At 40.3% G+C, this 14378-nt stretch overlaps 1 protein-coding gene across 2 annotated transcripts in view; it reads left to right on the top strand.

Moving 5' to 3' along the window:
• The window catches only part of dph1 (diphthamide biosynthesis 1), a 73355-nt gene extending 61701 nt beyond the window's left edge, over positions 1–11654 (top strand). The window contains exons 10-13 of one of the 2 annotated variants that reach the window (XR_008606996.1): positions 2863–2941; positions 5878–6012; positions 6352–6498; positions 10471–11654. Coding sequence is in view for 1 of the 2 variants with exons in the window: in XM_055045528.1 (XP_054901503.1) it covers positions 2863–2941; positions 5878–6012; positions 6352–6444 (307 nt within the window). In the remaining variant the exon portion in view is untranslated. Of the gene's footprint in view, positions 1–2862; positions 2942–5877; positions 6013–6351; positions 7558–10470 lie in introns of those variants that run through there. The other variant, XM_055045528.1, reaches the window with a different exon arrangement.
• The last annotated feature ends 2724 nt before the right edge of the window (positions 11655–14378 follow it).

Below are 14378 nucleotides of genomic sequence, written 5' to 3' on the forward strand. Positions count from 1 at the left end.
ATTGATGTTGCATTGTCAGACATAATATCAAGATAGTACGAATTTCTGTACAAGAGAATGTATCTGTCACTTTTATTAGAAATATAACACCATTTTTACTCATATCGAGAAGAAGCAATTTAGAATTATTAAATGAGGTGCAAATAATAATGGGCAAAAGAATGAATGTAAATGAAGGAAAAATATGCTTATGCTTCAAAAGCACGAAAACATACCAAGTAATTTTGGTCTACTGTAAGTGCAAATATCTCGATACACTTGAAATATGACAAAAAAAAAACTCATAAGTAACCTTTTTACTAGCAAGATGTAGGAACTTGTTTCAGGTAAATAATTCCTTAATATTGAACGTAGTTGTTCCTCTTGCAGATTATTTAATTTATAACAAAACATTGTGTCACTTTGAAAGTGAGACAATCTATAGTGAAACTAGTACAAAGGAATTATTGACTTAAAACTAGTGCTTTTATATAACTTACTTGTAAGTTAGTTTTGTTGTATTTCAATTGTGTTATTATATTTGCACTAGAAACCAGAAAAAAAAAAAAAACTTGTGTTTTTGGAGAGTAAACAACAATTTACATACAATCTGACATTTTTTCTCTTATGCACCTGAGTCACCGGATTTACAACATTCACAGGGATGTAACTAGAGCAGCTACTGGACTTAAAGGTTGTGCTTTCCATTTCACTCTTGGCCTAAAGTCAGCAGACCCATGTGTTAAGAGGCTGATATTTGGTGCATTCGTCTCTGACTCGGTCGACTTCGGAATTAGAAAGACGAATACAAATTTTTGGGGAGAGAAGAATCTACATAATTTGAAAATCACATTTTGCCTAGGAGGTGTAGAAATATTTCCGAGAAGGAAGGCTGAGCCTGAGTGTGGCGCAGTCTGCTCTGCAGCTGAGAAACTGTGAAAGTTGGAAAAACAAGGAACGAACAAAAGAGGCTGGGATTTACCGCAGTAAGGTTCACATGAGCAAATTCTATATTTATTTTTCTTTTCGTTGCCTTGAATCCTTTTTCTCCCATCTCTCAGGCTGGTATGTTGTAGTTGAAATTAACCTACATGTAGAGTTTTTGGTTGTTTTTGCTTTTTTTCCTTCTCCGGTGCAGCAGGTAAATCCATATTTGCTCGTATCTCCTGCGGAGCTGTGTGATAAGGATTAGGGACAAAGTAAGACATGCTGCCTCGGCAGAGATGGAGCTGTGGATAGCATTGATCTGTGAAACTTAACCCTTATACCCCCAGCTGCTTTCCGTCTTCATTTTCCCCATTGTTCACTCCTCCCTGCAGCTGTTTACATCCACACTCTCCTCCTCCTTCCTCTCATGCATTTTCCAGAGTAAACACTTTCCTCCCTGACAATCTTCTCCCTCCCTTTTTTTTCCCACCACGTCTCTCGCTCCTTCTTGTCTTTGCCTCTTTGACCACTCCTCCTGTTTTGGTCTTTCTTCTATCACTGCATATCTCTCTCCTCCTCATGTCTCTCCTTCTCTCTTTTGCTTTTTTTTTTGCCTACCCCCTCCCCATCTCTCTGAAACAGCCCCACCACCCTGTCTGTGAGCTATGTAGGCTACCTCCGTGGAGACCAGCTCTTGTAGCTTTTTTATTCACACTCACCTAACCTCTCCCTCTTTTCTTTCGCAGCATTTTTTCCCTCCTCCTCTCTATTCACCCATGATATCCCCTTTTTTTTTCTTCTGTTTTGTTTTGTTTTTATGTTGATGCCTCCCGCAGCCGGTCAGGACTAGACCTCTGCATGCTTTCTTTACCTTCTCGTTGTTGCTTATTTTGGTCCAGCCATCTTAGGAAGTGCTACACATCAGCACCAACAGATGCTGGTTTTCAGGTGGAGGGAGGCTTTCCCCTCTACATCACAAATTCTCATGCAGCGTGCACTTGCAGATGCGCCCTGCCTTTCTAATCGCAACTTTCTGTCTCACGTTTCATCACAGCTTCACGTTTGACCATATCTGAGTTACTGTGCCGAGGCATAGATAACACTTGTACATGTACAAGTAAATCACTAACAATACCACAAAAACGGAGTCATAAGAGTGATTGATTGCTTTATTTCAACAGACTCTTGGTCCACATAGACATAAAAAAAGAACAAAGACAGAATACATGTTTATAGCTGCAGTGTCACATATGCGAAAAGAAAAACTAATTAAAGGGATGTATGTATTTTCTAGGCACATAGTTCCATTTTGCAGCACAACCAAGTAACTGTTACCTTTGGGTGTTATGAAAATGTCTTCTGCAGACTTTAGATGATACTGTCCCTTTAATAATGCTAACTTCAAATATCACACGAACTCACTATCTATAAAATCAAAGATATACAAAGTTCCTGACCTGGTTAATTCTCAAAGACTGCATCATTTGTGGAAAGTAATAAGCAAGCTCCTTCCAGGAAATAATCAGATCTTCTTCAACCCCTTATTCTCTGAGACGCTACTGTTAGCATAGCCTCTTGTGAATGCTAATGTTTGTTACTATAGGCACCATTGATGGAAGATAAATTGGTTTTCTGTAAAAATAAGTTGCTTCTCCACCGTTAGTACAATGTACATGAGGATGATTGACAGCGGAAAGACCCTCCTCTTGGTTCTGATTGGTGGTTCTTTGATGGAGGAGCTCAGTCTTTTCACAGATTATCTGTCTCAAAACATGCTGTCACAACATGGTGACAATTTTAACAAATATGTAAGAAACATTCTTTATAAAATTTCACACTGCAGCTACAAACATGTTTTTGTTTGCTTTCATAACTCAACAAATCAAATGTTTACCCTGTTGCACTCATGAATGCTCACTGATCTGCCTTTTCTGTACTGTTGTTGTATTGCTACAGGTGGGTCCAGATCGCCTGCCCACGCCTCTCCATCGACTGGGGAACAGCTTTCTCCAAACCCCTGCTGTCTCCGTATGAGGTAAACTTCTTTCTGCCAGTCACTGTTTCCCCCACATCCCCCCAAAAAAAACCCACACACACGCAGGCATTCCTAAAAGCACACAGAGCCTTTTCACAGATTGGCATCTTGAGGCTTTTTATCAAAGTACAGGAGACAAGTTACAGTGGCGAGTCTAAAAGGGCAGTGAATTTATGTGGCTCTCAACAAGGGCTGTTGATGCTCGAGATGGAGTGTCACTCTCACTCCATCCTCGCCACACCATGAAGCACGACATGTGAAAACTCTACGAGTAGAGGACCAGCCCCCCCTGTTGGATAAACAGTCCCACCCCTCATGCAGCTGTCTTTGATTTTTTTTTTTTTTTTTGAAGAACTAGAAGAAAAATAGGAGGAAGAGAGAACAATCGGACATCGAAGAGAGGATCAGTTTGCTGCAGCTGCCAAACAAGCAAATGACCACACTTTTGTGGAGTTTTTTTGGCATTGTTAGCGTCTAACTACCACTTTGTACCAGGATTTCTCTCCTGGATGGGCCACTGATTTCTTTGCGAAATTACTGTAGGGGAAATTGCTCTCTTGAATAGAAATAGCTTCTGTTTAATTGCAACTATGCACCTCCTTGAAGCACTTCCACTTGAGAGCAAAGCCGTCTAGAATGAGAATAGCATTTCCATTTAAAAAAAAAAAAAGGGATTGTTTTGGGTGGGTTTTTTTCTCCTCCGCTTTATAATTGTGCACAAGAAAATCTGAAACTCGCCCCTGTTGTAATGAGCTAAGCGCTAATCTCTTTCCTTAAATTCCCTTTGTATTCTTTCGGCCGTCGCTCTCCCTGGCAGCCGTTTGTCTGCGCTTTAAAATTATTTGTATCTAAACGGTTGTGATGAGACTCAACTCAGCCTCATCTCATGGTTATGAGACTGACGCTGTGGCGTTTAGGATGAAGATGAAGAGGAATGAGTCGGGGAGGGTGCAGGGAGCACGGCGAAGGGTGAGTGGTGGTGGGAGGGGGACTACACAGCATTTATTTTTCAGTGCTTCTCATGTTATATTTATAGTCAATAATACACACTTGGCTCTCCTGTCAGAGCAGGGATTAGTGAGAGATGCTAGCTTCAACAGAGAGGAAGATCTCGGTGTGAAAGAGGGAAGAGAAGGAGACCAGCGGCTATCAGGTGGAGTAAATGAAGGACTGTTGGTGCAGAGGGAGAGGAAAGGTGAAGAAGGAAATGAAGGGAATGCTGATATTTGTCACATTTGTTCTGCTAACAGAATCATCTTTCAAGACTCCTATTTTATTTTTTAAACTCTGCATCTATTTTGGTTTATGTTTACTAGATTTTTACAGGTGGGGCAAATTGATAGAATATGTTTAACTACAAAGAAGATTGTATTACTTTGAAAACTATATTTTTAGATATTTAGTCTGTGTCCACACATAGATTATCCGTAAGCCAAAGTGTCAAAACACTGTTCATGTACCGTAACACTTGTGTGGTCTCAGTCTGGTGAATGTCAGAGTTGGACAGCAGGGAAACCGGGGGTCAGGAGTTATCCCGTCAGACCGTCAGTTCCAGAAACCACACCAAAAAAACCTGGTCTCTTAAGATAGCAGGAAGTCTTAACAGATACTTGATAGCTAAATGTATGTGATAAACCAACAACAAGTAGCAGATCTGCTATTCATTGTACCATTTATCACTTATTGAGATAAATTTCTCATCATAATATTCATTTATCACTGCCACAATTAATTCCAATCAATGATGTTTCAAACGCCCCGAAACTGTCAGGATTGTTAGGTTTTCTGTTTCCTCTTCTGTTTGTTCAGTCAGTAAATATTAATGAATTTGAAAATATGGTTACATGCAAGTAGTGCATGCAGTTTAGCAACACAAATTCATCAAGTGACTAAACCCCTACGAAACAAGGATTAATTTTATTTTTTTCCGTGGGGTGGAAAGTGATGTTGAAAATAAAAAGCCCACACATTCCACATCATTTTCAACATATTACTGGTACCTTTTGTGCCTTTCTCTCAACAAATGCTATGCAAATATTGTAGGGAAAAAGAAATAAAAAGACCCTCCATATGCTATATAAACAAAAACATCAGTTAGTTCTTCATAATTTTTAGCCAAAGTTAATAAGAGCCGAGGTGGAAGGTCCAAAGAGCCAACTGTGGCTCCCGAGCTGCAGGTTGTAAACTCCTGATATAAACAGACATCATTGTTTAATCAAATAGAACTAATTTTAATCTGGTAAACCGTTCATTGACAGTTAAATCGTAATTCGATTATTTGTTTGCATCCCTGCTACATGTGCAAATCTGGCAAAGACAAACCCTAAAAAAACTTAAAAGTTTTAATCTTTTAGTTCTATAAAGTATCAACTCTGAGGAGCTGATTACAAGGGGAAGCCACGTTTTTTAACATTTGTACTTGTAAAAAAAAATAAACCAAAAACTTCACAATAACAATAATTCATGTCATTATGACTCATCCAAACCAAGTCCATCCCATTTGCGTTGATTGGATTCTCAGAAAAACGCAGTGAATGCCTTTTACACAACTCACCGCAATCAATTTGGATGAAGTAACGAGTGGCACATTAAACTGTGTGTTCTGCATGTTTATTCATGTGTTCAGCCTCTCAGCTGCTCTTTCCTGCATTCATAATCAATATTCACTATCACTTCTTGTCCATATGGAGCGGGTCTGCACTTCCAGCGTGTCGCGTTGCAGTCCTGCTTGTGCGATTGTTCTCCTCTAACAGCTGTGATGTCACACAGTGCAGCTGCGTGGAGATAACAACTCTACGTGTTACCCAAGCTTAATATCAACACTACCTGTCCTGCTCAGTCTGTGGCATCTTCTCATTGTTCTGCAAAGTGTGGCTGGAAACGAGAGACTGAGGACGCTTCTTTGAGGGTTTTATTTTGCTCCTTCTTCTCCTCAGGCGGCTGTTGCTCTGCAGGAAGTAGGCTGGGAGGAAGTGTATCCGATGGACTTCTATTCCAATCAGAGCTTGGGGCCATGGGCGCCCAACCACCCTGAAAACCAGCCGGCTCGGCCCGCTCGGAGACACGCCCAGGTGAGCACGGCTCGGAGATAACAGGGGGAAGAGAATAAAATAAAATAAACAAAAAGGAGGGTAAAGATGGATGCTGGGGCTAAATTTGATGTTGCCACACTGACACCCAGTGGCCCAGCAGCGGCACAACACCAGCAGGAGAAAGCAACCCCTAAAGGTGTGGTTTTAACCTTGACCTTCATGCAGTTTTTGCGTTTTTCCGCTGTTAAAATTCAATTGGAACGCAGCTCTGTTAGTCTACCCCACAGTAGCCATAAAGCCTGATATTCCCACTAATCTGTCTGAGGTAGGTACTGTCACTGTTCCAAGTGTTAATGCTGTCCCACCACCTGCCTGCAGAAACAAGGCACGGAGCCAGCCCTTCCCACCAAGACGTGCGAGCGGAGTCGGGGCGCCCCCTGCGGATGTGAAGAGGGAACGACAGCCTCGTGAGCGCGGCTGTCAGTGATTCATCTCATGCCTGCCTCTTTCTACAGAGAGAAAGAGGTCAGAGGGGAGGGAGGAGAGGACGGGGAGGTGGAGTGGACCTGATGAGAAGCAAAGAGAGAAGAGTTTTTGTCCTCATTAGCAGGATTAGCAGCAAGATCTAATCCCTAATCACATCCCAGCAGATCAAACAAACTCACATTTATGCCTTTTTTTTCATTTGAGGGGTTCTTTCTCATAATGGAGGTCTTTATTAGCTTTAAATCTACCTGCATTGCACCCTCCACTTCCCCTCCTCACCTTTTCTTCAGCACAGACATTTGTGACGGAGAGAAAGAACCGGGAGCCGACCTTGAGCGGCGCCATATGGAATAGAAGTCTGTCGACGTGGGCGTCTTCAGTCAAACGCGGCCCGCTTTATCGTAAAGTGCTGTAATTTTCCTGACATTTCCCAAGCCACTCAGATGTTTTTTTTTGTTTGTTTTCTTTTTGTTTGTTTTTTTTTTGGGTGGGGAGGCACTTCTGAGGGCAGAAAAATATCAACGTTGTCTGGCTCACTTTGCCCACGCCCGTTTCCAGCACAATAAATCAGAAATTGAACCCGGTGAGGTCGTTCTCAAACGCAGCGCACATGTTTGCGAAGTTCCTGGATGTGAGCCAGAGCTAGTCACGACTGCTCTCCATCCTCATTATTTATTGATGTTGGACCCTGTCGATAAATAAATTAAAAAAAGAAGAAAATGAAAAAAAAATAAAACAGCCCCACTATATTGCTGTTTTCGCTGCAGCAGTAAGTGATTGACAGTAGCCGGCTGCGGCCTCAGAGGAAGAAGTTGTGAAACTTCCCTCACATCACTGGCTCCTGTCTCAGGTGTATAGAGTTGTCTTTTGGGGCTCATGCGGCTGCAGCTACTAGCAGGCTTCTCTTGTCAGATTCATCATCTGTTCTCCTCGGCAACAAGAAGTCGGCGTGATGCAGTTCTCCCGCCAGTTATCAATATTTCTCGTGATGCACATCCCCCACCACTAGTGGCGGATATTTTAAAGCGCTTTGTACTCCCCATCGCAGACTCTGTGATCCTCAGTGGAGGGGTCAGGAATAAATTATTGACCAGCAGAGTGTGCTCTCTCTCGTGCTCTTATTTTTTTTTCTGTCTCTTAGCTGATGTTTTATTTATTTTTTAGCATATCCTGTCAGGAAAAAGAAGTGAGGGTTTTTATTTTTATATATAAATCCTCTTTTCCTACCCCATATAAAGTGCACTGCTTTTAATCTGAAGTTGAAATCAATAAAATATAAACTGATTTCTAAATACAGCTTTTGTGAAACAAAAGTGTCATTTAAAGGTCAATTTTGCTAATTTTACTTTTATAATAGTTTGGAATTTGTACAACTTCTAGCTGCTTATAGCCACATTTTTAACGTGGATTTGTTCACGAGCAAAGGAATTGAAACAAACAGTTTACAGTTATTAGTTTTTCATTTCCCTCGGCCCTCAGCGATATTAAACAGCAAGAGTGAAAATCTGCCAGAATGTAATTGTTGGATGTATCTGTTCCTCGCGTTGTTTCATAATGTGACACCTTATAAATATCAGATTTAATATGTTTTGCACATCTTTAGTTACAAAATTAGCTATTGCCCTTGAGCTTCTTCACATTTTGTCTTAAAAGTTATTACAAATATAAAACTGATAAAGTTTATCTGCATAAAATGCATAAGATTTACTTCAAAGAATCCAGACTTCTAGCTGTAAAAGTGTCCCGTCGGTCTAGTTTGATCCAGCTGTGCTGTGAAGACCTCAGACGTTTATTAGAGAACAAACGGCATCATGAAAGACGAGGAACATACCCTGCTGATTCGGGATAAAGCTGTCTAACCTAGAGTTTGGTTCATAAAGCAATATTCCAGGCTTTGAACTTCTTTCAGAGCACTGAGACTTTGTTTTAGGATCATGTTCAACCCGTCATTTCACACTGTACTGTAAAGCAGTTTGAAAACCTTTTATTAGGGATCCAATTTATCAGTTAATGAGTTGATCTAAAGTTGATTGAGCTTATCAATCAGCTAACAATGCGAATAGCTAAAGAAGTTAATTCAGCGTTAAATTATGATCAGAAAGGTTGATTTTTTTTTCTGCTAAGGCCGATCACTGATGGTGGATCAAACATCAATCATCCACGTCTAGTCAATTCACCAATGTTCAAAACTTGTCTTTAAGTCAATGTTGTTCTGTGGTCGACTTTTAATGATTGAAATACCAACGTCTTATCAATTGTGTATCAAAATTTCTCGTGTATTATTTGCAGGTTATTTTTCTTTTCCTCTACCAACTTTGCACATTCAGACGTCACAAAAAACTAATAATTAGAAAGTGTAACCTTTGCAACTCCGACCCAGGGTTTATGTACTGCATAACATTCATAAATATATGCCTTGCAATCACCAGCTCCAACAACTGGAACATGGATGATGAAGATACGGAAAGTGTTATGTAACGTTTTCCTTCAGGACATTATGTCATTTATCTTTTCTCACTCGAGTTCCCTTCCCACGTCGCTGTAATCCATGTGCCATCTGAACATCTCGTCGTGTCAGTTATTGAACGACCACTGAGTGTCGCTGTTTGCCTGCAGACTTCTCTCTGGAGAGACCAGGCAAAGTGAACGTTCTCTGACATGGTGGGTTTTCATCGCTTACTTGTTTCCCTGCTCCCGCACAGCGCAGGAACTCGACTCCGAACGTCACCGTTTCACAACTTAGACCTGTCAATTCACTCTTTTCAACTCTTGAGAGTTTGTCAGTTTTGATATGGAGTAAAAAGAAAGAAAAGAAAAAAAAGTCGCAGGTGTTTTAAAACGGCAGGCCACAAATTCACCTTGACTGTGTGGTTCTGAATGATTGACAGTCTGAAACAAAATGGCAATTCAGTTCATTCCCAGGACAAAAGCAGTTGATGGAAATGAACCCATATTTATATAAATTCATAATTAGCACCTACATACATTTTACGTGGCTTGCCTTCACATGACTCTCTTACCTATAGGAGGGAAAACCACGCCGTCTCTCCCGATGCGTTTAGTTGTTTGTGTCTGTGACTCAGGAACAGCTGAGTCACCGCCGGCTCTCGCTGACCCCAGGTGGTCAGCAACCCTCTGCATGTCAGGCGGCGTGATTTTAACCCTGTTGAGAAGTAATTGCAAAATACCAGCCTTTTGTTTGAGATCATTTGTTTATGCAGTACTTTTTTTTAAAATGGAATTGTGTGGCATCCTTGTACTGAAAATACGAAATGAATCAGCAATTAACACTCATTCATCAAGACAGGTTGAAGTTTTTGTCTCTTTTTTTCAACTCTAAAAAAAACTCTCACATACATACAGATATATTAACGGATGAACAGACATTATATATAATAAATAAATAAAGCGTCTTCTTTCAACCTTGTCCTTAGACGCCGTTTTTCTCATGTATTTTCTTCGATTTCTTTCCTTTTTTGCGGCTGACATTTTCTGGATTCCAGAAAGCGATTTGTTTAAAGCGGTTTGTTCTCTCGTCTGTCAGAACGCCGCGCGAGGCTGAGGAGCCTAGAGAAAAACGTGAAGGAGAAAAGAAAAGCCCCACATGTTTGTCTCACAGCAGAGAACCTCTGTTCGCTGTGATAGTGGAGGTCTGACGCGGCTCAGCAGGTGCAATTTCAATTTCGGATGAAGAGCTGCAGTAAGAGAAGTCGCTGCGTTTTCTTTCTGTGATTTGTGCATTTCCGAGACAATTTTCTGGAGAGTATAACACACATCCACTGCAGGCGCCTTTTTTTCTGTGCAGAACAAGCTGGAAAAAACAAATCTGTTCAAAGATGAACTGAGCTGTAGTTGTTTAACCAAACAGCCTGTTACGTTTATTGCAAAGCAATCTAGTTCTTTAACATTTGCCACTTTGAACAAACTACAGCCTCCAAGTGAAGATTCGACCAATAATCATGAGTAGAGGCTGCTAACTGTGTGTGTGTGTTTGTGTGTGTGTGTGTGTAGGAGAGAAGAACAAGAAGATAAAGCCTGGACGGCCAAGCAGCAGTGGGGCGGAAGGTTGCTAGAAGGTTGAATAAGTCATTAGTGAAAAGAAGAAGAAGAAAAAAAAAGAAGTGTTGTAAAGAGATGACTAATTCTGCGTAGGAGGTCAGCCTGTCCCAGATTATCCGGCCAAAGTGCCACCAGAACACCAGCCTCACAGACGTCGGCATCTTTTTCAACTGACTTACTCCACAGTGCTGCTGTTTGACCTGTGGAGCTGCAGGAGAAATGTTGAAACCTTAGAAACCAGATTCTACATAAAGCGTACAAAACCTTTTCCTTTCTCATTCTCTGACTTTAGATCATACTAATCGTTCCCTGAATTAGCTTTCTTACAATTTCTAAATGTATTTTGTTTGATGAGGACCAGAAATACGATGGAGTATTAGTATTTTTAAAAAATAAAATTACGAGAATAAAGTCGTAGTCCTACGAGAATGACTTTATTCTTGTAATATTTTATGTCTTTCTTTATTGCTTTACTCAGGTAGAAATTTTCAATAAAACTTTTTCTTTTTCAGACGTTTGCATGCACTGAGATTACCTTACCGTCAATCAGTGTGATATTTATATCATATTTTAAGTTTGTTTTTGCTTATTATTCAGAGACTGACTTCTGTTTTTCAGTCTCTGATTTCCAGTAAATAGGAAATGTGCATGTAAAATTATTTTCGGGGAGTTTAAATCCTTGGGGCATGAAAGGATTTTAAACTAAACTACTTTTTCACATCAGCTCAGTTATGAAAAAGATCACTTCAGTTCTTTTTCATAGAAAATACTAAATTGTTAAATGGCTGAGCTGCTAACCAAAGTTTCTATTAGCCACATACCGGATGCTGTTTAGGATTGGATGGATTTTTTTTTTTTACTTAAAGGGGAATCTTTAAGCCAAAAGCAAAAAAAAAAAAAGTACTTGATCCAAAATTAATAACCATAAAGTAACTCCAGAAAGACACAAACAGGATTTGGTAGATAACAGATGACATAATCAGACTGTTTTATCTGACAATTATTTTCATAAAAAATGCCACATCTTCATGATGTTGATGTTTCACCTTTGTTCTTTCAAAGGAAAAAAAAAAATAAACACCTCAAAAACTTTTTGGAAAAAATCTTCCATCCTGTTTTGTTATGCATCATTTTTTTTTATTGTGCAAGAAAATCAGCATTTAGTACAAATGTAAACTTATCCATGTTCATGATGGTGACTTCTTTACCGTTCAGACAAATAAAATGTAACACTTCTTCCTGTAGAAAAATCCTTTTTCTCTCTCTCACACACACACACACACACGCACACACACACACACACACACACAAGGTCAGACAGCAATTGTTTTAAAGTTACTATCAGAACAATCCCCTTAAAAACCAGACGGCTTCAATCGTATTTAGACATTTTCAGACATTTTTGTTACTTGATTTTCATAAAGGAACTTTTCAACCTCATTCACTGATAGAACATCTAAGAGAATTTGCTTCTGTTTTTTTTTTTTTTTTTTGTTTCAAAGTACGTCTAGACAATAAATAAAACATTCTAGCACAGAGTCGAACATTATTCAATAATTAATGGACTTTTTCTCAACACTTCCTCATCTGTTTAACTTCAAACGGCATGAACTTTAATGCTAAAGTTCACTCTTCCACACATTATGAGGACGTTCTAATCATCTGCAGCCAATATCTGCTGAAGGATTGCAAAGACGGTAATCTTTCTTTTTTATTATTATTATTATTATGCTTTTTTTTTCATCACTGCGTCAATCACTGGTATTAAAATTTTAGCTGATTATAATCAGGCGCTTTTGTTCAATTTGGCATGAAGAGTTTGTGTCCTGCTTGAATTCGCCGGAGCTCGCAGGAACAAAAGTCAGTGAAAAGACTACGACCGAGCGTCGCTATGCCAGAATAATCAACACATCATTTTACGCCGTGACCGAAAAGAAAAATGCATTAAAACACAGGAAAAACCCATCAGTTCTCAGGGGCTTGTGGTTTAATTTGGTTTATTTAGAAAGAATTAATTCTTTAGGAAGAATTTGAACACATTCATAAAAACCAGGTTAAAATAGTGGAATCAGCAGCAGCTGTCAGCCACATGAATCCACTTCAAACGTCAAGATAATCTCATTCTGAATCCAGCCGACCGCCAATCAGACGCTTCAGTTTGTCAAATGCATGACATAAGTCCCGCTTTGACTCCCTGACATTAAAACATGCAGTCTCTTCCTCCGTGTCGCCAATAATCTGGTTTTGGGTGTGTGTATTGCCCCCTAGCGACCATGGCTGTAGACTGTTACCAGTGGTGCTGTTGCTACAGTAACAATCTAATGCCACGGTTACCATGGAGACAGCAGGAGGGAAGAGGAGGGTTGGCTGTGGTAACCGCTGACGTCGACACATTTGTGTGTGTTTGCGTGTGTGTGTGTGTGTGTGTGTGCAGCCTCGGTGCTTCACGCAGCTCATCAGAGTCACGCTCGCCGTGCAGAGGTTCGCCAGGCGTCAGTAGCCATGACTGTAGACTGTTACTGTACTTCTGGTCAGGTTTAGCAGTAAGCAGTCTAGAGCCAAGGTATTGATGCTCTGACTTGAGGCAAAGTGGCTTGGAGGGAGCCGGTGACATGCAAAAAGGGGGAGGTGCAAAAGGTCCAACCTTGTTTTATTTGTTATTTTTTGAATAATAACCGTGCCACACTAACAAATGAAAGGTGTAAAGTGCAAATTAGTTTTGATTTAAACAAAACCACCGAGTGACACGATGCTCAGAGCAACACACATGCACACATACACACACCACTGGCAGAGGCCCTGAGGCTTGTCATACGCACGGCCAGGCAGGACAGTTACATAGCCCACTTGTTGTCGTGTTTGTCGTATCGATTTCCATGCCGGTTATGGATGAGTCAGCCGCAAGACGGGGCCCAGACAGGAACACAGGGAGACGGGGCCGATGCCGGGAGCTTATGCAAGCCCGGCTGGGTATCTGTGGAGCTGACGTCAGGACATCGCAGTTCGCCCGGGCGCTCAATTTGACAGATCTGTCTGTGTGCTAGAAGGAGGAAAAAAAAGAAAAGTGGCTCAAAGAGAGAAGTTTGTTTGTTTTTTTCAATGCGGACATAAAACTGACCAGAGAGGGAAAGCTGAAGTGGAAATTGGTCATCAGGTTTTCACTGACTTGAACTTGTTTATGATGAGTAAATGTGTAAGTTTGCAGTTCTAACCAATGTAGAAACATCATCCGTGTTGTTGGAGACGGACGGCCTGGTCGGCACTCTGCCTCCATCAGCTACCTACACGTTTTGCTGTTGAGTCACTTCCTGCTTCCGTTGCGTATCTACGTGCTTTAACTCTTCCCATGTCAGTTCATTTGTTTTGGTGATTAAACTTTATCCACTTAAGGTTCAGTTTTTGTCATACCAAACTTGAGAGAGTAATAAAATGGAACCCCAGGGGCCCCATGTTACCCTTTGACCTTTACCCTTTCCATTCTGTACAACAAAGCATTTTGAACCTACATACTGAAATCATTGTGCATCAGTTGGATTTTCTTTGTAATGTTCATGAGTTATCAAAATGAAATAAAAAAGAAACTCAAATCTCAAACGATTTCAATTTAGTTGTTCAGAAGTTTCTTTAATTATCTGTGTTTCACCCAATTACTGTATATTTTTCCTCTAATCCCTTTTAGACAAGTTGTTATAAAATCTAAACATTATGACTAATGATCAATCGAGTCATAATCTTCCACTAACTCTTACTAGTGTATATTACTTAGAGGACTCACTTAATGACACAGTCTTAAAGTAGACTTTAAATAGACCAGAGAAAATCGATTCAAGTCGCCTTTAAATTGACATCAATCAACGTCC

This window comes from Poeciliopsis prolifica, unplaced genomic scaffold (assembly GCF_027474105.1).
Source record: "Poeciliopsis prolifica strain line A6 unplaced genomic scaffold, Auburn_PproV2 SCAFFOLD022, whole genome shotgun sequence".
Taxonomy (NCBI): Eukaryota; Metazoa; Chordata; class Actinopteri; order Cyprinodontiformes; family Poeciliidae; genus Poeciliopsis; species Poeciliopsis prolifica.